This window comes from Triplophysa dalaica, chromosome 14 (genome assembly GCF_015846415.1).
Source record: "Triplophysa dalaica isolate WHDGS20190420 chromosome 14, ASM1584641v1, whole genome shotgun sequence".
NCBI classification, from domain to species: domain Eukaryota; kingdom Metazoa; phylum Chordata; class Actinopteri; order Cypriniformes; family Nemacheilidae; genus Triplophysa; species Triplophysa dalaica.
The window spans coordinates 3,673,961-3,697,245 of NC_079555.1; the positions used below are offsets into that span (position 1 = coordinate 3,673,961).

Here is a 23,285-nt window from a genome sequence, read left to right on the forward strand (position 1 = left end):
AGCCTAAAAGTTCAGTGCCATCATAAAGTACACGTCTTTTGTACCTTATTGAGTTCGTTTTTTGTGATTACTCTTGAACCCTTACATACAAGTTAATGTCATTTTAAACTGTTATTGATGCACAAAATGAGAGACAGACCAGAAAGGGGGTCATTTGGCATTGACGACCGTACTTACTAAAAAGGACTCTTGATTTGTCCTGTACATCAGTGTTTCTCAACTGGGGGACTCAAGATGACTTGGAATGATTGGAGAACACAAAACAAGCATTAAAATCCAAACTAAAAATCAAGTTTGTTAGTGTTTTTGAATGAATATATGCCAAGCTGTAGAATATTTTATCAGGTTTAATTGAATATTGTAAAAACGTGGTGAATGTTTTTTTGGACACTGGGGGGGCTTTTAAGTGAAACAGGTTGAGATTCACGGTTGTACACCCATTAGCAGCTCAAAGCTGATTGAAAATCTATATGGACACGAAACTGAAGTCAATCCTAGTGTCGCAGTAACCAGTAATGTAAGAATTCAGCTGAACGTTCCAGAGAATTGGCATCATTTTTAAGGTATATTCCGTGTTAAAACTGCCCCTTGAATGTTTGTTTATTTGATATGATATTGCTTTTAGCTCCGACGATATTAAACCTAATCTCATCTAGGTTTAATATCGTCGCTGTCCTTCAAATCCTCAGATGTCTCAATTCTTCTTTAGGAAATGGAAAGACACTGTTCTTTTTAAATGATAAATGTCTTTTTAATACTTTTTATTGGTTAAACATTTGCAAAACTCCGTGACAAACATAAAGGGCGACCAATAATAACTGAATTATGTTGAAAAATAAAAATCACAAAATCTAGAGATTGGAAGGACAGCGGCGATATTTTTTACCATCTGACTGCAGATCTATTTGTATCAACCAAACATGCTCTTAAATTTTAGGCAATAACTTAATTTAAAGAATGTGGTTGTCGCCCACATTTCAGATCAAAACTGTGTTTGGATCCCCAAACAGGCCTGACAACTGCGGTGTGAACGTAGACTATGCCTGAAACATGTATCCCACTAAATCTCTAAAACTTTGCTTTAAATGTTCCCGTACAGTGTGCTTCAGACACAGTCGGCTGATTTTGCAGTAAAGCCCTCTATCCACACTATGACTCGAATGAAATTGCTGCAGTGGGTGAGTCCTACAAAGGATAAGAGATTCTCTCTCTCTCTTGGTTTCTGCGCAGACTGCAGTCTCCACTCCCCCCTAAACCGACTGTAAGCCACTCAGACGAAACCGCTACATTTTGACTTCTCTCAAAAACATTCCTTAAGAGGCTAATGCCGGAACCAGGTCCCCTAGCAACTTAACTTACGTGCGGATTTTGGGAGGGTGTTGTGTAAGCCTCGTAACAAAAGAGCAGGGTTGCTGAGCGTTCTGCTGGATGCTTTATGGGACGGGAGACTGCTTTACATAACCAGATACAGACTCGCATACATATTTACAGTCTTGGTTTCGAATGCAAGGGGTGCGTCTTGTGTAAAAGATGCAAGGTTGTTTGTTTGTGGTTGCTGGGGTGTTGATATAGATTGCTAAGGTGACCTGTCTCTAGAAAAATGCAAAATGCTGTTTCAACCCAACCGTTGGGTTTAAAGTAAACTAGGTGGTTTAAAACACATGGTTTGGTAAAACATGCTTATTTTTTAGGTAAATTTAAAGGTTTGTCAGAATTTGATCCAACCATGAATTGAAACAATACAAATCTTTTTGGAGTATAGGGCACTGTTAGGTGGTTGTTTACTGGCCGACGTAAAGAGTCCCTAATGATTCTGGTCCCTTAATATGGCTCTGGTCCCTTCTTTATTTTAAAGGGATAGTTCATCCAAAAATGAAGTTGTTCATCTCAAGTTGTATAAATTTAATTTAACCCAAAGATATTTGGAAGAATGTTATAACCAAACACATCTCGGGCACTATTGACTTCCATAATAGAGAATAAACTCCTAGGCAGTGGTGGCCCACAACTTTTTGGTTTCCCACTTTCTACAAAAGATCTTCTTTTGTGTTCAACAGAACAAACTAATTTTGAACCAACTTAAGGGTCGATTAACGACAGAATTTTAGGGTGAACTATCCCTTTATGGGTTTCTATTCTGCCTGTTTATTGTCCACAAAGTAAAATTAAGTCTCTTCTGTAATCTGCATGATTGGAGATAACGTTTATGAAAACCATAAAACCCATTTATGGTTTTGCCAGTATGTGATTCTGTGTTAATAGCAGGACTGTGTCTTATAGCCAGAACTAATGAAGTGTGTGTGTGTACGTTTGTATTTTTTGCCTTAAGCAAGTCATCCTGATCCCATTGGAAGACGAAATCTGCTCTCGATTGGCTATTATTTCCCTCCTCACCATTATTTGCTTTTGTTTCACCTCCCGGTGCTGTTCAATGACACGCCAGTGACTGCCGAGCGGATGAATTATGAATGTTGATAGTTTTAGCATTTCTAGGTTACTGTTACATGTTTGTTTACTATGTCTCTATGACACGCCAAGAATTGTTGATCTTACAATGCAACAATGCCATGATACAGTTAGACAATAAGTGGTATTCTACACAATCCCCCCGGACCCCGCAAAGACCCCAAACTAAAAACAAACACACTTTTAACGATAGCTCCCCATAAACGTCACCGAGCATCCTTTCGTCCACACGATCCAACACAAACACACAAAAATGTATAAAACTTCTGAAATGTAAAAAAAGACATCTTTAAAAAATGGCTCAGGCCCCTTCCTCTCAAAGGCTCTCAGGACCCTCTCGTATTAAAACTACAGGACAAATGATAAGGCACAATGAGCCGATATCGAAACGACGGAGTACATTTTACATTCACTGCATCACAAAGCAATCCACACATCAGAAATGTGACTCATTTCACTAAAATTGTGCCGGAGGTGACGGTCTTCACGGATATCTGGAAACCTCTTGTTTGGACCTGAATGTGTTGACTTTCATGTAAATATGTTTTCATTTTACATCAATATAGAACATTTGTTTACCACGTTTTCTTTTAGTTTTTAAGAACTTATTTTATATCCTAAGAATTCAATGTAATTTGAAAATACAATATAAGAACATTTTGTAAATAAACACAAATTGTATTTTTATATACAGTTCAGGTTATACGTTTAAATACATCTTGCAGAATCTGAAAATGCCGATAATTCATGAAAAATAGGAATTTTGTTTACAACTGTTTACGACACCAATAATAACCAAATGTACAAAGAAAACTCAGTTTAATGGTGTAATAATGTTTGGTTTTAAATACTCTGCAATGTTATCTGAAGTACAATGGATTTTTCCAATGTTTTGTGATAGTTGTCTCTTTGTTAACTGTTCTTTAGAAAAATGCCTGTTTTTCCATCTTCTTTCTTGACTTTTTTGCAACAGTGACTGTATGAATGTTGAGATCTTTGGACTCGTTGGACATTTGAGAGACTCACACATTCACTGAAGGCAACATAATGCTTTTAAAAGTTTGTAAACTTTTGAATGGGTGATTTAAAAACAGTATTTATAATATTGAGATTTCTCTTACTTTTCTTACATTTTAAAAACATTTCAGATTCTGCAGTGTGTTCGTAAACTTACGTCAAACAACTCTATTTACGACTTCACAGGTTCTGGTGTGTAATTCAGCATATCGTTGCTGTCCTTTTGAAACCTTGTATGTCTAAATTTGCTGTTTTCGGGGAAATAAAACACTAAACTTCTTAAATGATTATATATTGTGTTGTCAGAGTTAACAAACACTTTTTGTTTGTGAAATATTTGCAAGACAAAGGGGTGACTAATTATAAAGATATATTAAAAATCACGAAATATGGAGATTTCAGAAAGACAGCAGCGAAATTCAACAACGGTGCTTTCTCCAGCCCACGTTCTGCTGTTCAAAGGTTCACTTGTGCAGAACAGTTTCAGATTGTGCACCTGACAAAAGTCTGTATGTTGACTTTATCAAATCTGTAGATAAGATGAATAGCTCACTACAGCGCTTATTCTCTCATTCACAGAAGGGTTGTCATCACAGGTAGTGTAAACATTAATGCATATCTGCGCCTCAACATAAACATGCTCGCATCCATAAACATGTCGCTTCATTAGATGCAGTTAATGTAATATGCATTTACACGTTTTGAAAGTTTAATGATGTCTTAACCTCCAATATCATCCAATGCCTACGATGAGACGACGTGAAGTTGAAAGCGTGAGCGCTCGCCCTCTGCGTGACCCTATCAGCAAAAACTCTAATACTGTCAACTTGTGCTGTTAAAACCATCGGTTTAGATTCTGTACAAAATATATACAACATATAAATACATACAGTTTAGGGTATTACAATGAGGCCTACAAAAGAAAACAACCACAAATTGTGTCCAGTATTGCAGGCGGAGCCGGTCTGTCAGTCACTACTGTGGCCCAATGAAAAACGTTTACATCATCACGTCATGGCCGTTAACAACATACATAATAAATCTATCAAACAAAAGTTTCCAAAATCTCTCTAAAAAGGTTTTTTTTTGTTCTTTTGTTTCTCTACAACAATGTCAGTTAATATTTACAACGAGCCCTAAAAATAATTTAATAGTACTCATAATACACACTTTCTACACACTGTAGGCAGACCTAGTTCTTGGGCGGAGCACAATGTGTGCTGATTTGCTAACAGTCGCTATGGAGGAGGAGTTTTTGGAGGGGGCGGGGTCACAGAGAGGAAGTGGTGGAGTCGACGATCTCTCGGCCGTTGCATACTGTGGGAACGTAGTTGGCGCTCACAGATGCTTGAGAAAAGAAGAGTAAGAGACAGAAATTGAGCATATTACATTTATTGAAAACCAAAATCAGATATTTGTAAAAAAAAAAGTATTATTCAGATAATTTTATTATTTATCATAAAAATGTGATGCAACATTAGCTCCAAAACGCAACTCAACTTCTAATATTGTTGGCTTGTTAACTTAATTGCATGTTTTTTCTTGTTTATAAGGCACAAAATAAACAAAAAATTATAATTTACCCAAAAAAGTATGTGAAAAAACAGTGAACCCCTGTCATTCGTAATTCTTAACATTCTATGGTTTGCATCTTCCCATTACAGACACCACATATTTTAAACATATTTCAGTGTTTTCAAAAATGTTTGTGTTTTTTATGTTTAGCATTTTTATATGTGGTTGTTTTGAGTTATCTACGCAACTTTGACATATATCATGCATGTCCAAAACACACTGATATTTTTATTTATATTGTACAATACAAGATTTATATTATCATATTATATGATATAATATATTTTTATGATATGTGTTGTTTTATTTTTGACTTTTTTATATTATATATAGTATGGGTAGTTGACAAATAAACCATACATGTGTCCTATAGTGTGACATTAAAGATTTAGAAAAAAGAACTAACAAAATGGCAGTGAAAATGTATAAAAACATACAAACGATGAAGATTATTCTCATCACAGTGAAGTTTAACAGGTAAGTAGCTTATTAAAACAATACTAAAAACAACAATTTAATGTATACTGTACACTCCAATGTTAATATGTATTTTTTGTACTGTAGGTCTTACCATGGGAAGCATAGCTGGTGGTGGGCCCGCTCACGCTAAAGCGATTCATGTTCAGTCGATGACTGGTGACGTTCTTCTGCGGCTGGAACATGATGATGTGGACTTTAGGAGCAAACATGCATCCCAGGACCACAAATCCACTCAGACTGACAGATATGCACATGGTCGTGGTTTGGACCTTAGATAAAAAGAGATGAAAAACGCAATTCATTTTTTACTTCGGTCACCCTTTCAATTGTCTCTATGGTGACTCCCATTCATTCCAATAATCAGAAGCTATTAATGGGAACTGGAGAAGCTCTCGTGCTAATGGGGAGGTGGAGCGCGGGGGTATAATAACAGTGACGTTTAGCACAAGTGCTGTGTAAATACCATTTGATTAGGCATTAGTTGAACATCTCCCATTAGCAACACAATTTTCCTCCATGCGGTTTGAGAGATTTTTCCTCTGACAAGGCCTTCTGCGGGGCACGCCACTGTGAGCCGTGCGTAGAATAAGAGAAACAGCTTTGAATTAAGTGTGAATTTCTTAACCCGGGGCAAATCTAGACTTTCTTTAACAGCTCAACAATGTTTCACTTAAGAAACGATTTCACCGAAACTAAATGAAGTCTCGGATTATCACGGCCTGTTACCCACGTGCATGCGTTTATGTCCAACTAAAAATAAGCGGATAGATAAGCCGTCCTGTTGGTCCGATCCGTTTCTAATCTGCTGTGATTTTCTGCAATGTAATCAGTGTGTGCGATTTACAAAGCTCTCTCTTTTGGTAGCACAGGCATCAGCGTTTCGTGTGAGTGCTCTCTGAGCATCTCTTCTCACTTCATTGACTGTGGCCTACAAAGACCCCCGTTCTCACTGCTATCTGCAAGAATTCCCCCTGGCGTCAGCAGGACGTCTGTGTGGATGTCTGCAGTCCATTCCCTGCACGTCTCTTGAGCGGCAATGCTGTTGAGATACTATCAGAGCAGACTCTTTCCTCTCGATTCACTTGACGCTGTTATAAAGACGCTCAGGTACTGTCACAATAAATCGCTCACCGTGATATGTTTGTTGCGTCAATAAGCTATTAAGAACTTTGTTGCAGACTTAAATTTCTCAACAGATTTTTATCTGACAGTTCTGCTTGCTTTGGGTGTTTTCTAATACATGTAACAGCTATCTGAACAGCAGGCATCTCGAGGTCCCGCAAGCACGTCTGCAAGGTAACAAAACATATTTTTTGCATGCTAATGCAGGTTTTGTAACTAATATTTATATTGTACAATAGAAGATTTATTGTATATTGTATATTATAAAATATATTGTTTTTATTTTTACTCTTTAATTTTCTTATTTTATATTTTATATTGTATAAACATATACATACAGTATGGGTAGTTGACAAATAAACCATGCATGCGTCGTATGGTGTGACAGCATTTTTTTTGAAAACAAACGAACAATGAAGAAAAATATATCTTATATTATTTTATATTACATTATTATACTAATATTAATAATATAAAACAATATATTATTAACAGTTTGTTTTATACATTTTCACTGTCACAATATAGGACACTAACATCGTATACACAGTATATTTGTCAACCACCCATATACGTATGTATTTTGTAAAGTTGTATATATTTATAACATCATTGCACAGTATTGACATTTAACAAGTAAAATTAAGAAAAGTAGAATTTGGGGTTTGATGTAGGAGGACAATTAACTAATAAAGGACTTTAAAGAAAGTTTTAAGTTATTCAAATAAATGCTTTTTCCATTTTCTAGGTACTTAAATAGGACTAGTAAACTGAACTTACCAAGGTCGATTTACATTTAATATATTCAACTTAAAATTAAATTGAGACTAAAGGATAGACTAGCTTCAAATAATTTTGTCATGTTATACCTGTGATTTTTCATTAGACTGTGCATTGTATATTTTGCATCGTTCTGCATTTACATTTCACTGAACTGGACTTTAAAAACAACCAGTATTTCAGCTTGTGTCATATTTTGAGAAACCTACCCTGTAATCGCTGGAGGTAACGTAGAAGATGGGCAGGAAGGCCAGCCAGATGATGCAGGTAGTGTACATGGTGAAGCCGATGAACTTCGCTTCATTGAAGTTCTCCGGACACTTGCGGGTCTTAAAGGCGTAGACTGTGCAGAGCACCACCAAAACCATGTCGTAGCTCAGCGACAGCAGCATGCTAGAGTCCCGCACGTTACATTTCAATATGACAGTCTGGCGTTTCTCCGGTGTAGTGAACCGCCGTGTGCCGGGTACCTCCAGCAGGAACCAGACGGACACCAGCAACAGCTGCACTGAGATCAGTGACAAACAAATGAAAACCTGCGAGCTGGGACTTATGAAGCGCGGCCGCTGAGCCCCGCCCTCTTTCACTCCGCTGAAGATACGAGCGATGCGATTGGTCTTCGTGAGTAGGGCGGAGTAGCACACGGCGAACGAGGTGCCGAGGCCTAACCGGCGTAGCGTGCAAATGACAGGCGACGGTTTAGCGATGAAAATAAAAGTCATCGTGTAAGACATAAAGACGCCCAGAAGCAAAATATAACACAGCTCACGACCAGAAGCTTTGACCAGAGGCGTGTCGTTGTGCCGGATAAAAACGACGAAGACCATTAAGGTGCAGATGAAGCCCACGCATGCGATGGAGATGGGCCCGATGGCCCAAGCGTCCTCCCACATGATGTAGTCCTCCGGCAGGTCATAGCATCCGGTCAGATCAGGACTGGGCCACTGGCCGGGTGCACAGGGCATGCAGGTGAATTCGTCAGGCAGGTATTCGTAGGGCTCGCACGAGGTACAGATCCAGCAGCAGTATTCCCCCGCTTGCATCTTTTTCATCTCATTGGGGGCGCAAGGGTCACTGCATTGAGAGGTGGGCACGTCTGCTCCCCTCGGCCAGCCAATCATGGCCTCGTTAAGGGAAAGACTCTCCGCCCACTCTCCCACCTTGATATAAGTATACTTGTCGCTACCTGCTACACGCTGATAGTTGAAGATGTTGTAGCGTCCGATCCCGTCACCATATGCGTCAAATTTGACTTGGTTCTCTAAGCCAGGAGGGGAGAATGGAGCTGGAGAGAAAGAGAAGTAAATAAGTAAATAGACGTGGCAATCATTTTTTTATCATTTACTCTTATTATGTCAATCCAAACCTGTATAATTGTCTTTCTTCTGGAGAACACAAAATAAATATTTTGAAAAATGTCGGAAAACATAAGCAACATTCACTTCCATTGACAGAAAACCACTGAGACATTTCTCAAAATATCTTATTTTGTGTTCCACAGAGAAAGTGAGTCATATACTGGTTTTGAACGACATGTGGGAGAAAATAATTATGTATTTTATAGTAGTTAACATAAGTTACATCTCATTCTGCTAAAAATGCTCTTTCGAGCTCTTGTTGAGAAAAGTTTTGGTTCACTGCAGTGTTGATGTCTGTATGGATTGATTTTGCATCCCACTACTGAGAGATTCATTTCACACCCACCCACGTCTGTGAAATTATACTCTTGAGTAGTTTTTTATCTTTACATTTTCAAACTTTGTATTTCATCACAGGGTACCCTTCTCAACATTTGACTGCATGAGAAGTTTAGCCCCATGTGAACCGTACTGCAGACCTCTACTGTGCAGCATACAACCCTAACAAACAAAGTGGATTCAGCTTTAATTAGTTTTCTTTCAACAACTTTTATTTTAATGAAAAACCATTACTCTAAACTTGCAAACAATCAGTTTTATGATCTGTAACTTAGAGTTATTACAGTTTTGTTTTGAGTTTTATTGTAGTTGTCTTAATGTTTTGAATTAGATTTTAGTTTAATATTTTTACTTCGTTAATTTAGTTGTTCATTTTTTTCACATATTATTTGATCTAAAAGTATATCTAAATATGTGCTTTTTTATGTTTTTGTTTATTTTTATGTTTTATGTTAATTTTAGTAAATAATTTTTTTTATATTTTTTAAATAATTTTAGTATCATTTATTTAGTTATGTTGTTATATAAAGTGAGTTTTTTATTTGATTTTAGTTAAGTTTTTCGTTACTTCGGCAATAAAGTGAAATACATTTTAGCATTTATTAAATTTCTATGAACAAAAAAGTGTTAGTTCACTCCAAAAATAACATTCTCTCATCATTGACTCTATTGTCATTTCGAACCTGTGTGACTTTCTTTCTTCCGCAGAACACAAAAGAAGATATTTAGAAAATTGTTGGTAACCAAACAGCGCAGGCACCCATTCACTTCTGTTGTATGGACACAAAACACAATGCGAGTGAATGGGGGCCAGATAACAACATTTCAAAACATCTTTTGTGTTTTGCAGAATAAAGTCAAACAAGTCTGAAACGACAAGAGGAAGAATAAACAATGCAGAACTTTCATTTTTGGGTGAACTATCAAGTTAATAGTTTTAGTAAACTAATAACAATAACAATCTCGATCTGTGCAACAAACAAACTGGAGGAAATCTTTTGGCATGAACACGTCCTTTGGTGTATAAAATATCCAAGCGCTTCTGTAGAATGGCCATCTCACTTTAAAGAGAGAATATATATAGTGGCTTAGATTCAAGCTGCTCTCTATCAGGGTTTATGTATGATTTTTATCACTCATATGAAGTCTCCCACACACCTCTGTACCTTGGGGCTCTGAGAGAAAGCGTCCTTGGTCAGCACATTGCCAAATAAGACACGGCTAAATGAGCACAGATGAGCTGATGCTTCTGTCTTGCTTTCAGCCTCGGGGAGTAAGATATTGTGGACCAGGAGAAAATAGGAGAAGAAAATGTCCTCAAGGGATGATGGTGAACTTGTCACTTTTGTTTATATAACATCTTATATTTTCATCCTGGCAGAAGAAAGAGGAGATGTATACCATGGTCCATATGCTGTACAAATAGGATCTTTTAAGAATACCGCCGTTACACCATGCTGATAGCACATCCACAAAACTGTGATAATACCATGAGACTTTTTATGAAACACACACAGACACAAATGGAGGGTTACAGCTGATCCTGGTGCAGTGTGTTTTCTGTGTAATGGCTCAGAGGGTCTCTGGGAACCACGTGGAGGATGATGATTCATCAGATAAGGAAAACAGGTTAGATGTTATGAACCCCATCATTCACAGATAACGTCAACACTCGCACACCCACGTGTACCCCACACGCATACAGCTGAGGTGCGATGAAACCCTCGTGCCGGCGTTCTGTATTCCAGAACTGCATCGTGCACTGCATCAGATTAACCTTCTGCGGCCCATAGTTTATTTTTCTGTAGCTCATCTGTTCACGTACAGATCTGATGCCACACAGCGTGCACTTATCTCTCACTGGTGACGGATGCAGAGTGCAACCCTGTATTAAATAATCAGCTAAAAGGAAAATGAAGTGTAATATAATTACGCCCCACAAACACTAATTGAAGTTCATTTGTTTGCGCCGAGCCTTGGAGAGTGTGGACGCACCTTTCATAAAACAGCAAATGTGTTTCATGTTAGATTTCGAGGATTTCGTATTTGTAGGATGGATGGATTTTATTATTGGATGAAATTGTTCAAATGAAGAGTGAAGAATAAGGTAAACAGGTGTTTGGTATTTGCCGCTTCACATCGTGCCTAACAACGCCCTATATAGCTGTTATAAAATGCACTGTAACCAACTGTTTTTTGGGGCTTATTGCTGTAATAAATATTTTTTTTATCAGGCTGTAAACATGTTTTTTTTATTAATTCAACATAAACAAGAATCGGTTCTTTAAAAAATGTCTTCTGACCTTACCACAATTCACAATGGCAAGCTTATATTAGCGTACTGATTTAGAATTTGAGCTGCCGGGTAATTTTGAGCAAGAAAGTAAACCTACAGTAGGTTTGCCAGTATTTTACTGTAGATTTAATCATTTTCCTATTAGTACTGTTTTCAGTACTGATTTGAGTTAATCTTACATAGAAACACTTTGACTTTTGAGATTCAAAATGAGCAAGAAGAGATTGATAATAGCACAGCGAAAATGCAATAAATGACATTATTCCTAAGCAGTTTTTGTATTTTTTTACGTTTTTGAAAGTTCTTAAATTACGATACATTTACATATCAAGAAAAGTGATCTAAGATATTAAGTCTTGTTTCATGAAAGAAAATATAAGAACTAGGTAAGTTTGTGTTTTGAACTGAAGTGTGAATTAAATCTACGGTAAGTTACTGACAAACTTGGAGCAAAACTAAAGCAAAGTTTTACAGTTTAACCTACAGTTTTGTGTTTTAAAGCGCGCTGGCAATATGGAGGCAAAAGTTACAGTTCATAAATTCTCCAATTCATAAAGTAATTGTTCACCCAGTAATACAAATTCTGTCATCATTTATTAACCCTTGTGTCATTCAAAACCTGCATATGACTCTTCTGCAGTGGAACACAAAAATATATATTTGAAGAAATGTCTCTGTGGTATATTAAAGTAATTAGAGGCCAATGCTGTTTAGATACCAACGTTCATTAAAATATCCAACACAATCTCACAGCAAAAACGTAAGTACTATGATGTGGTCTTTTAGTAAGATTTGCTTTTGTGCCAGTTATGTAAGGGTGGGGCTTTAGTGTTGCTTCTTTTCTAGTAATCGTATGTTTTTGTATGATTGTACAAATTCATACCAATAAGCCATCTTGTAAAATTACCGTAAGATCAGGTTGCTCTTCTATTGTGTTCTGCAGAAGAAAGAGAGTCATACGGGTTTGAAATGACATGAGGGTAAATACTGAAAGAATTGTGATTTTTTTGGCTGACTATCACTTTATCAGTATGATCTTGCAGTATTTTATGCCATTTGGCTTCTACATCATAATAAGAATTGATGCTCGTTCTACAAACAAAATAGATTTATGTACATTTTCATGGCCACATCATGTTTATAGACAATTTGTGGCAGACAAAATATTGTTGCATCCCTGATATTTTAAAGTATTAACATATAAAGTAGTTTGAGCCGTCGAACTGAGTTTTGTGTTCAACACAAATCCGTGTTTACAGCGCAGAGGGATACGAGGTCTCCTTACGGAATGATTTCTGAGAGCGTGACTTTCTAATTTACCTGTTTCATTGTAACGAACAAATGTTCTGGAAGCTATGGACATGTTTACAGCTTTTGAAACATTGATGCGTAAACAAAAGATTGTAAGTGTAAAAAAAATGTGGGTTTATTTTTGAGGTCACATCAGCGGTTGCCCTGGCATTGCATCAAAAATAAAACGGTTGTTCTATTGTAAGTGTAAGAAAGTCTCTTGTAGTGGCACAGGTTTCAGCTTGCATGCAAAGGGACCTGGTTCAAATCCCGATGTAATATATAATGTTATTCTTTAATAAACCAAAATTGCAGCTGTATTTGACAGCCGGTGGTAACATGCACTTACACTGTATGAAAAAACATCCTTGACATATTGATAAAACTCCTTTTGCGCGCCAAAAGCAAAAAATAATATAATCGAGTGATGTGATGATGGGTAGATGCTGAGACGATTTTCTATTTAAAGCAAGTTATATGCAGAAAGTGTGATGGTTGATTTCTGCCCTATTGGGTTTTAAAACGGTTCATTATTTATTTATACTTTTTAAAAATAACTTTATTTATAGATGCAAATGTCCTGGCATGACACTTCAGTATGACAGATCACCCCTGCGTTCAACAGAATAGTGCTAACCTCAATTTGAGGACGGTGGTAATAAATATAATGTCACATTAGCAACTTTTGCTCTCTCTCTCTCTCTCTCTCTCTCTCTCTCTCTCTCTCAGGTAACGTACGCCAGTTACTCTTTAAGCTCCACTGTAACATTATTCTAACTTTTGACAGAGACACAGAGCACTGATGATGTGACATCACTTCTGTACGTGATCCACTCCACTTCGAGGTATTGCAATGTATCAATCTGGCATCCGAGACATTTCCTGAAATTCAGGGGTTCAAAAAACAATGAATCTTCACCGCCCACACCTATTAAACTGACAGTCAGCATTCAGATACAGCCCTCTTTTCAAAGACACAGACGGGCTGAGATTGACACTTGAGTTCTGAAGAGTTCCTTCAGACAGAAACCAGGGCACAAAGAACAGATACAGAGAGATGTTTGATGCGGAGATAGTCATGAACACATCCACAGCTTTTACCAGCTATGTGCGGAAACGTTTGTTCAGCTGTACTGCTGTGTTTGAGTCGGAGAGGAAAGTGTGTTTTGGAATAAGCAGCATGGGGTAGCACCGCCCACTCTAAAGTCTCATTGGTCCTGATTGTCACATTACTATACATTTAAACATCTGCGATCATTAGAATGTTTCCAACAATAAGCAACTTGTCTGAACATTAACTTCCAATATTCTGCCCCCCCAAAATGGGAAAAAATTAGGGGACCATCCCAAATTTGAATTGAATCAGCATTTCTTGATATATTGTGGCCATTCCAGTCCAGTGTCTGTTGAATTTCAATAAAATCAAACACCAGGAGTGACGTTAAGTCATCCAACAGTAATGTGGAAGACTGACAGAATGACAAGACACATGAAAACATGAAAAAATCAAAGGTTATCACTCAAAAAAAATTTTTTTGAAAGTTTCTTCAATACATGTACAAATGTTACTGTTGTAATGCTTAAAAGTGAATATTAACTTGTTTTTGTTGCAGTATTTAAGGTCTGAAAAAATACAGAGTATCTCTTCTGTTATTTTGAGATGTTTTATTAGTTTCTATTTTCAGCAAATAAATATATTTTACCAATTTTTTTTATATTTAGGTGAAATATTGTAAGTAGTTTACAGAATGAAACAAAGATGATAATTTTAGCTAAACACTAAAAACTATTTTTTACATCGTTTAGTTACAGGTTGTAAACTTGTCACAGTAATGCCATAAAAGAACCATTTTTGGTTCCCCAAAGAACCCTTTACTCCAAGGTTCTTACAAGACCAAGGTTCTTTCCAACTGTTTTCTAATCTTTTTTTACGACAAAGAACCTTTTGGAAAACAGAAAAGATGTTAAAGATTTGTGGAACCATTCAGACGAAAATGGTTCTTCTATGGTATCGTGAACCACCTTTTTTAATAGAGTGTCTAACTGTGTACACGACGAATGAAATCTTATCTATAATATTCAGTCAAAAATATAATCAAATTAATAAACATAAGTGACACCACCGGTGTTAAATTTGAATAAGTCCGATGAGAGTCCTTTAGAAGATATATTATTTATCATTATCTGTGTGACATCGGATAAAAACCCAATCATCTCTATCATAATTAGTCCCATAGGATTATTGCTGTTGAAAACATGATCAAATATTTTATATTTGATCCGATATCAAGTATAAAATAGGTGCATTTAACATAATATAAGCAAGACATCATTTTTTACATTTAATAGTTCTAAACTGCTAATGATGATCATTTCCTAACTATAATGACCCAGACATTAATAAATTAATCACCTTGCCATACAATAGCAACACTTAAATCTGCACATTGGAGTGTGTGTGTAGGAGTGTGTATTGTATGAGCACAGAGATGATATCTAATCTCAGCTTTACCGAATCACTATACACACACATTAAATCTTCCATAGAACAAATACAAGAGTTTCCTTTTCTTGTGATGGCTGTTTAATGTGTGTGTGAGTGAGTAATGTGTGTCTGTGTTAATGGTGGGTGGATGAGGGATTGCTTTGTTTCATAGTGTATTATCATGCTGCTGTGTGTGCGCGCAAGGTGAAATCTCTTCAGTAGACGCTCAGCGCCAGGCGCTTTTGTTGCTCCTGAAATACAGTAGCGCTGAAATAATAATCTTTTGTTGTGAGGCATGATAAATATTTACTCGGGATCGGTGAATTTGAAAGGCGGTTAATTAGCTGTAAGTGATCTAGTGGTTGTGGATGGAGGTGATGGGTAAAACTCAGCTTTCATTGTGTGTGTCTCCCTGTGTGTTTGTGTGTCGGTGGTGGGCGGGCAGTTGTTTTGTTTCATGGTGTGTGGGTTGAAAGTGTCTGAGAAAAGGAAAAAACACAAATATCCTGTTGTGTCTCATGAGTGTCTTTGTGTATAGCTCTGTTTCAAAACCTCGGTGACCTTCGTAGACGGTTAAAGCATCTTAAGGGTGAACCTGACGTGAAGAGTCTGTTCCAAAATGTGGAAAGTACAACTATGCTGCAATTTAAGATTACTCGCTTTGACCACAAAACAAAAGCAGCATTGTGTACTTTCCTTTAAACTTCCTTTCTCGTGCTCTGGTTCAACAGTTGACAAAACATCCTCGTATTATCTTATTGGATTACCTCATCACTTGATGCCATGTGGTGACCTAATTGCTATAGCAACGTCATGTTGCCACAGCGTGTTAGGGTATTCAAGAAACAGAGCGACTTGAGATGTGACAGGCTCCTCACAACACAGAAAAACTCTGACGCAGAGGGTAAGGTCTTCACAACACTACTGTCAACATGAACTGTGCTGTGAATCACACTTTGTGACATCTAGCTAACTGCTTCTAACACTTTTAACATGCAAGGATCCAGAAATGAAACTGGGGAGGATTCCTTTATATGTATAAACACATGGGCTGATCTTGTGATGAAATTTTGTTGAGGTGAGGGTCACCATGTGTACAGGTACAAACACGGAAACAAATTAAGAGAGCACTCCAGTTTTGCCTTAATTCAGCATTTCTGTATCTACTGTGACAAATTCAGTCCAGTGTTTGTTGAATTTGAACGGAAACAAACACAAGCAATAACAAAACCCAACAGCAATGTGAAAGACGCATGAAAGTTGTGAAAAAAATCAGCCTTATTAAATCATATGATTATTTCAAAACCAATCCAAAAAACTTGTTAAACATTAGTAATTTGTTGTTTAAATGTGAATATGAACGAGTTTTCTTTGCAGTATTCAAGATCTGCAAACAATGCATCGTTCTTGTTGTTCTGACTGTGTGTGTGTGTGCACAAGACCATTTCAAAATTATTTTCAGTTTTTATAGATTAGAAACAGTAGACTGTAAAAAATCTGTCTATCTGTGAACTACTATCAATATTTCTCCCAACTTTCAAACAAAAATATTGTTTCTATTAGCATTTATTTGCAGAAAATAAATACAGGAGAAACTGGTCAAAATAAAAATATATATTTTCAGACCTCAAATATCGTAGAAAAACGTTCATATTCACTTTTAAACAATACAACAGTAACATTTCTAAATGTAATTAGAAAAAAAATGATGTGATGACCTAGATTTATCACAGTTTTCAAGTGTCTTGTCATGCTGTCAGTCTTGCACATTGCTGTTGGATGTACTGAGGCCACTCCTGAGGTTTGATTTTGTTAAAATTCACTGGACTGGAATGACCACAATACATATAGACTACATCTGATTGAATGAAAATCTGGAATGGTCTCTTAATTTTTTCGCAGCTATATGTACAGTTTATATGCTCTCCCTAATATATACTTTACTATATGTATATATAGTATACTATACTATAAATTACTATATATGTATACTGTCTATATGCTCTCCCTAATATACATATCTATATGAAGAGTTTGGTTCCAAAATGAGATAACAAACATCAAAAATGTTCAAAAATCATGTTTCTTATTATGTTATCATGTTCTTTGTGTTTTATTGTGTTAGTAAGCAGTAATCTTTGATTTTTGAAAGATTTTTGATAGTATCTCACTTTAGAACCATATACACTGTATATAATTCTTCCTAAAAAACACTTTAAATATTAGCAGGCTGTCATTTAGAAATTAATAACAACTTGTTTTTTTTTCAGTATTTGAGGTCTGAAAACATTAATTTGTTATTTTCAATAAGTTAAAAATGTAAAATAATTTTAGAGCACTTTAAATTGAAATATGATAAATACAGCTAACTTTTTCAGCAGTGTCTTTCAGGTGCCACTGGACTTCTATCTACATCCAGAAAGAAAGCGAACAGCAATAGTGTGATCTTGTAAGTTTGAATGTTGGGTTATGGTGAGGGACTTTGACTCAGGCAGAAGACTGTAAACTCAAAATCCTTCTCCTCTCATCTCTTCCCTCCATCCTTCTCCTGCCCCTTTTTTCATAGCAGATCATCTACCAACTCCCTCCTTGTGATTCCAAGCACATCCAAAATCATTCGCTCTCTCCACAAGCTGCCCATCCTCTGTCTTTCTCCCTCCGTATATCCTTCTGCACGATGATGACGATCTTTCCTCCTGTTCTCCTGCATGGCTTTGCCTCGAGCCTCTTTCTCAATCGCCCCAGACAGCAAACCCCACATGTCTTTGATTCTGCGCTTGAAAAATGAAGATGGTGAACTTCAAAGAGAATGTTCTTCTTCTGATGCGTACCAGCCCACTCAACCTCTCTACTGTCATTTTATCTGCTCTATCTCTCTCTCTTTTCTGTGTGTGAACATAGCTTTATATCTCTCTGCTGTCTTTCATTCACGCGCATACTGTTGCGTTACCATGGCAATGGATGATTATCATATTTATGTGCGATTACATTAATGCTTTATTAGATGCTTTTACACAAAACGGCCTGCGGTGCATTCAAACTGTACATTTTATCAGTATTTGTCATCCCTTAAATATGAACCAGTGACCTTAGCGCTTGTAAAACCATGTTTTTTTCAAATGGTATTTATGTGATACTCCAATGTAAAGTAAATAATGGCATATAATCTTACAATCAAGAGTACAGTATGGTCATACTGTAACCACCATCATCATCAGTTGTTTGTTTTGAACGTTCATTGAACTAAATAAGGTTCACAGCAATGCGATGGAAGAACTATTTTTGGTTTCCCAAAGAACCACATTCTGTCAAAGGATTACCTGCAAGAACCCTTTCCGAACCTTTTTTGAAACAGAAAGGTCCTTTGGATGTCTTTGTGGAACCGGAGCCAAAAATGGTTCTTCTGAGGCATCGTGTAGCATCTTTATTTATAGTTCACACAAAAAATCTTTCATCATTTACTCTTGTCATTTCACATCGTACTTTCTTTTGCAGAACACAAAAGAAGATGTTTTATGTTGGTAACCAAACGACAGCGGTACCCATTCAAGTAAATTGTGTGTACACAAAACCAAAGTCACCGCCATGGTTCGATTATCAACATTCTTCAAAATATCTTCTTTTGTGTTCTGCGGAAGAAAGAATGTCATACAGGTTTGAAATGACAAGAAGGTGAGTAAATACGACAGAATTTTGGGTTGGAATGTACCTTTAAGAGGGTCTTATATATGTAAGGAATAATGGACGACGGGCCGTTCAATTTTCGAAAGTTTATGCACACCCCTTTTCACCTCTGGTGTGCATTAACTTTCGTTAATTGAAAGACAGGAGTTAATTATTCGGCTTATACCACGGTTACCACGTCACAAGTAATTTTCAGGTGTTTTATTCCAAGAGATTTGTTTTGTTTGCCGCTCTTCTAATGCTACTAATGCTACTGTACTTCTCATCCGAAGCTGCCGGTTATTCCAAGACGTCATTTTAAAGGCTTTGAGAGAGAGCGCGCATGCACACGTAATAGTAATGACAAAACCCTCCGGAAAAGTAGGCTTTCAAATTTACAAATTACTTTGTTGGTATTTTATAGTTATAAGCATGATGTAAAAAACGGAACAAGTATTCAATCGATGTTTATTTATTCATTTAGTCTCAGCTAAAGTTCTCGAAGTTGCATAGAAAGCTCGCAGCTGGTTGTTTAAAGTGTTTGTCCTCAACCTCTTAAGCAGACGTATTTTTTGTTTTAAGCCATTCATTGAACACATTTACTGCCCAAACTGTTGTCTGTTTGGTGTTTTTTTTGTGTTTTTCACCTTCAATCTTGTCTAGTTGATCTTGAGTGAGTGTTTTATGACGTTTGCTAATGCTACCTTTTTATTCCATCAATCTGTCAAGTACAGATTTCGCCCAATTGCGGAAATTTTCTTACTTTCCATAAATGTTAAAAGATTTTTCTGGAAATTTAAATCGTCTTCAATGCTGTTTGTGGTGGACTAGCTACAGGATAAATCTGTCATAACGCGCTGTGATAACGAACTGTATGGTCGACAGATCTGGAACTACTTCATAGGTGTGAGTTTGACTGAAAAATAATGCACACCTGTAGAACCTTCGTCAGCCAATCAGAATCAAGCATTCCACAGCCCCGTGGTATAAAACTATTTAATGCACAGTTGTGCTATTGTCACATCTCTCTCATTCCTCTCACATAATGAAATGATTTTAATCAATATTTCATATTCATTTATTTATTTTCTTATAAATAGTGTACATATTGAGTAGGTAAATGCATCAAATAAACCACTTCAGGATGAATCAATTCCCACTGATTCAGATATGCGTCCTGTCAGAGTTTGTTTTGTGATAATGGCTAACTGACTCTCTTCCTTTTTAGCATTTATTGTGTATTTGTGCTGCTATTTCCCTAAAATCCTCAACTTTTCCTCAAACTTGCTATCAAGCACTTTCCTCCGCTCTGAGTTTGTCTTTCAATGTGTTTGTGCACAGTCACAGATAAGTGTGGCATAATCCCATCTACCTGCCAGCCTAAGCGTGCAGAGCACTTTTACATAGTTTATTTTTACCTGCCTCTCTCTCTTTCTCTTCTTCAGCTGTCAGTCAAAGCCAAACTCTCAGCAGCCCTGACAAAAGACGCCAGACTCTTGCTTGATTGCAACTGGGAGACACACTGTGTCTAATTCCAGAGCCTGTAAACCTGTCTTTACCCTACCGCAGAGTGACACCATACACGGCAAACACATACAGCCGGTTTTCAGTAGCGTTTTCAGAGAGGAAGTAGTTAAAGAAGGTAAATGAAAAAATAAAGAGTGTGTTAAATCGATCGTGCTCGGTTACCTCTGAAGTTGACGTGAAGCAGGTAGTCCCGGTAGAGCTTTCTGCCATCAAGACTGCGCATGGCATCACATAGCCGTGTCGTGTTGACGCACAAACTTCGCTGCATGCGGTGCAAGGCGTGCGCCATGGCGTACACGGCGTTTACCACAAACATAATTTTCGATTCAGGCTCAAAGTTTGAATCATTCACTGTCAATTCCGGGTCACACGGTGGCTTTGGTGTCCCGGTCACTGCCGAGGAAGTCCCGCCCAGTGAGCATTGAAACTTTTGCTCCCAGAAATCTTTAAACCACGGGTTGCGATGGTTGTTAAACGGGGTTAGGCTCTGGAAAAAACGGTTAAATTGAGGTATAGGGTGAGCGGCCAACTCCAAAGTGATCGCACCGTCCGCCGTGAACTCGTTCCCTTTCACAATGCTCTCTTGCGCCCCCCAGCCGTCGCTGGCCACCCAGAGGAAAGACGCGTTTAGACGGGCAGCAGCCGCTATAAGTTCTCGTGCGTCGTCGCTACGCAGAAACAGCACAGCGACGCGAGCCGTGGGTTTTTGTAGGAGCTGACGGATGACCGCCTCATACGAAGAACGCTTCGCGCTAGATCGGCCCACCTTCTCCGATGTGGCGATGCAGATGTTTCTCAACCTGGCTTGTTGCTCGAACGCTTCTATACCTGTCTCTCCATAGTCGCCCTCGGAGGCAACAGTAGAAACGTAGGTCCAGTTAAAGGCACGCAGGATCTCGGCCATGGCCTTGGCCTGGTAGAAGTCGGGAGGTACGGTGCGTGCAAAATAGTCGTAGCGGGATTTATCGCTGAGCTTGGCGCTGGTGCTAGCGTAGCTGATCTGAGGAATTTGAATAACCGTAGCAGGTTGGCGACCTGGGAGAGAAACACAAACACATAGAGCATTGCATTACAAACTCTGTTTAAATCAATAAGTTAACACTTATGAATGAATTTTTCATAGTCTCTAATATATCAAATATTCTGTTTCTATTTTATTTGAATAGATCAAGTCACATTAGCCCAATTAAGAGCACACAGGCAGTCTCAGCAGGGCTGAGCAGAGTGGAAATGTTTCTCTTTGGTGAGAAACAGCTTGGCTCGTCCATATGACACATCCCACGCTAAGTGCGCAGAAATGCGGCAGATAACGTCTCTTTCCCCGCATAACGATGGCGTGCACAATCACAGCTTGCGGCACTGAATTAACTCATTACGTCAAAGCGAGAGTTGACAGTTCGGTCCCGACGAATGCATTAATTATTTCAAATACAATATAAGCAGAGCTGTCAATTTAACATGTTCATTTTATGTGATTAATTAAAAACGCAATCACTCATGCCTGCTGACCCGTGCACCGTTCTATAATAAGTTAATAGTTTGACAAATTGAAGTCTGTGGACTGTTGGCCAGTGATGGGCTGTTCAGTGATATGGAAACAAAACTAAACTAAATATTGTCTTCTGCAATTACGTTTTTGTAAATGATTTACTTCACTCAATATTGTAATATTGTTTAATGTTCTTTATCTGTGGGCTTACCTCCGGAAAAAGGAAGAGTTAATTTGCAAAAACAGATAAATTCATTTCAAGTTATCTGATCTTGCAAATTAACTTCTCAAATATTGATGTATTTGACTTAATACGCAGATTAATGATTTGCATATGTCAACAGATTGATTGGATTTTTATCTATCCGCAGTCTTGAACACTGGATCAAATGTTTACAGTTTCTGCTAAAACAACCACTTAAGACTTGAAAGGTATCACTTGTTGGTAATTGGGTGTAAAAATAGCTATATTTAAATATCACAATGAAGAAAATCTGATCAGCGGAGAGGTTTTCAGGAGTCCCAAATTGCTCCTGGAAAAATGTTGCCCCATTTTTAAAACTTCTATTTAAGTAAAAGGTAAAGGAAAACCAAATTTTGCTTGATGAGAGATATATAAAAATAGATAAACCCTGAAACCCTAACCATGATATATGTCTAAAATCAAAAGGAAATGATAAATAAATATCAATAGGCTAGAAGCACCTAACCCTCAAATCTGATTGGTTAATTGAAATGTTCTCCCTGGGTCAACAACATGCATTACTTTACCCCTTTGAACGCTGTGATGTAACCTAAAAAGAATATAGAGGAATAAAAGAGAGAGTCTGCCAGAGCGAGGGAGGCTGGACTGCCAAACAACAGCTGGCGTCGTGAGAGAAAACAATGCCCGGTCGCTGGCAATGAAAGAAACAGATACAATGGTTATCTAACAAGAGACCACAATGAGGTCGCAACACTCTTAGCTCTCTGCCAGAAGTGCAATATCTCTAGATAAAATAACACAGAAAGAGAAAGCGAAAAAGGAAATAGGACGTAAGGGAGTTTAGATACGGATTTTGGAAGTCAGCATTTGCTGAGCCACAAATGGGAGGGTGTTATGCAAATTGTATGCAAATTCACAGGCTTCTGTCACCAAAGGTACAAGAAAGCAACACATAACTGAAGCACTCATCCACATGCACAAGAATGAAGGAAAAAGAGTCAACTGAATTCACAGGGATAGACTGGAAAAGGGGTGGTACAGTTTTATATGAGGGCGGCACTTTAAATAACGGATTGTGTATCTTATGCTGTAGTTGGTAAACTTAAAGGGCTCTGTTATTTTGCCAAGTGCGCTTCAAAAGAAATTAGAGCCTTATATTTCACTAAAACCAATCGATGAATTCATCCAAACAG

At 37.5% G+C, this 23,285-nt stretch overlaps 1 protein-coding gene across 1 annotated transcript in view; it reads right to left on the reverse strand.

Moving 5' to 3' along the window:
• Positions 1 to 744: 744 nt before the first annotated feature.
• The window catches only part of grm3 (glutamate receptor, metabotropic 3), a 35,329-nt gene continuing 12,788 nt past the window's right edge, over positions 745 to 23,285 (reverse strand). Inside the window, 5 exon segments of the mRNA XM_056766460.1 lie at positions 745 to 4,830; positions 5,630 to 5,807; positions 7,650 to 8,725; positions 20,561 to 21,406; positions 21,409 to 21,433. Of these exon segments, the coding sequence (XP_056622438.1) occupies positions 4,754 to 4,830; positions 5,630 to 5,807; positions 7,650 to 8,725; positions 20,561 to 21,406; positions 21,409 to 21,433 (2,202 nt within the window). The 3' untranslated portion in view covers positions 745 to 4,753.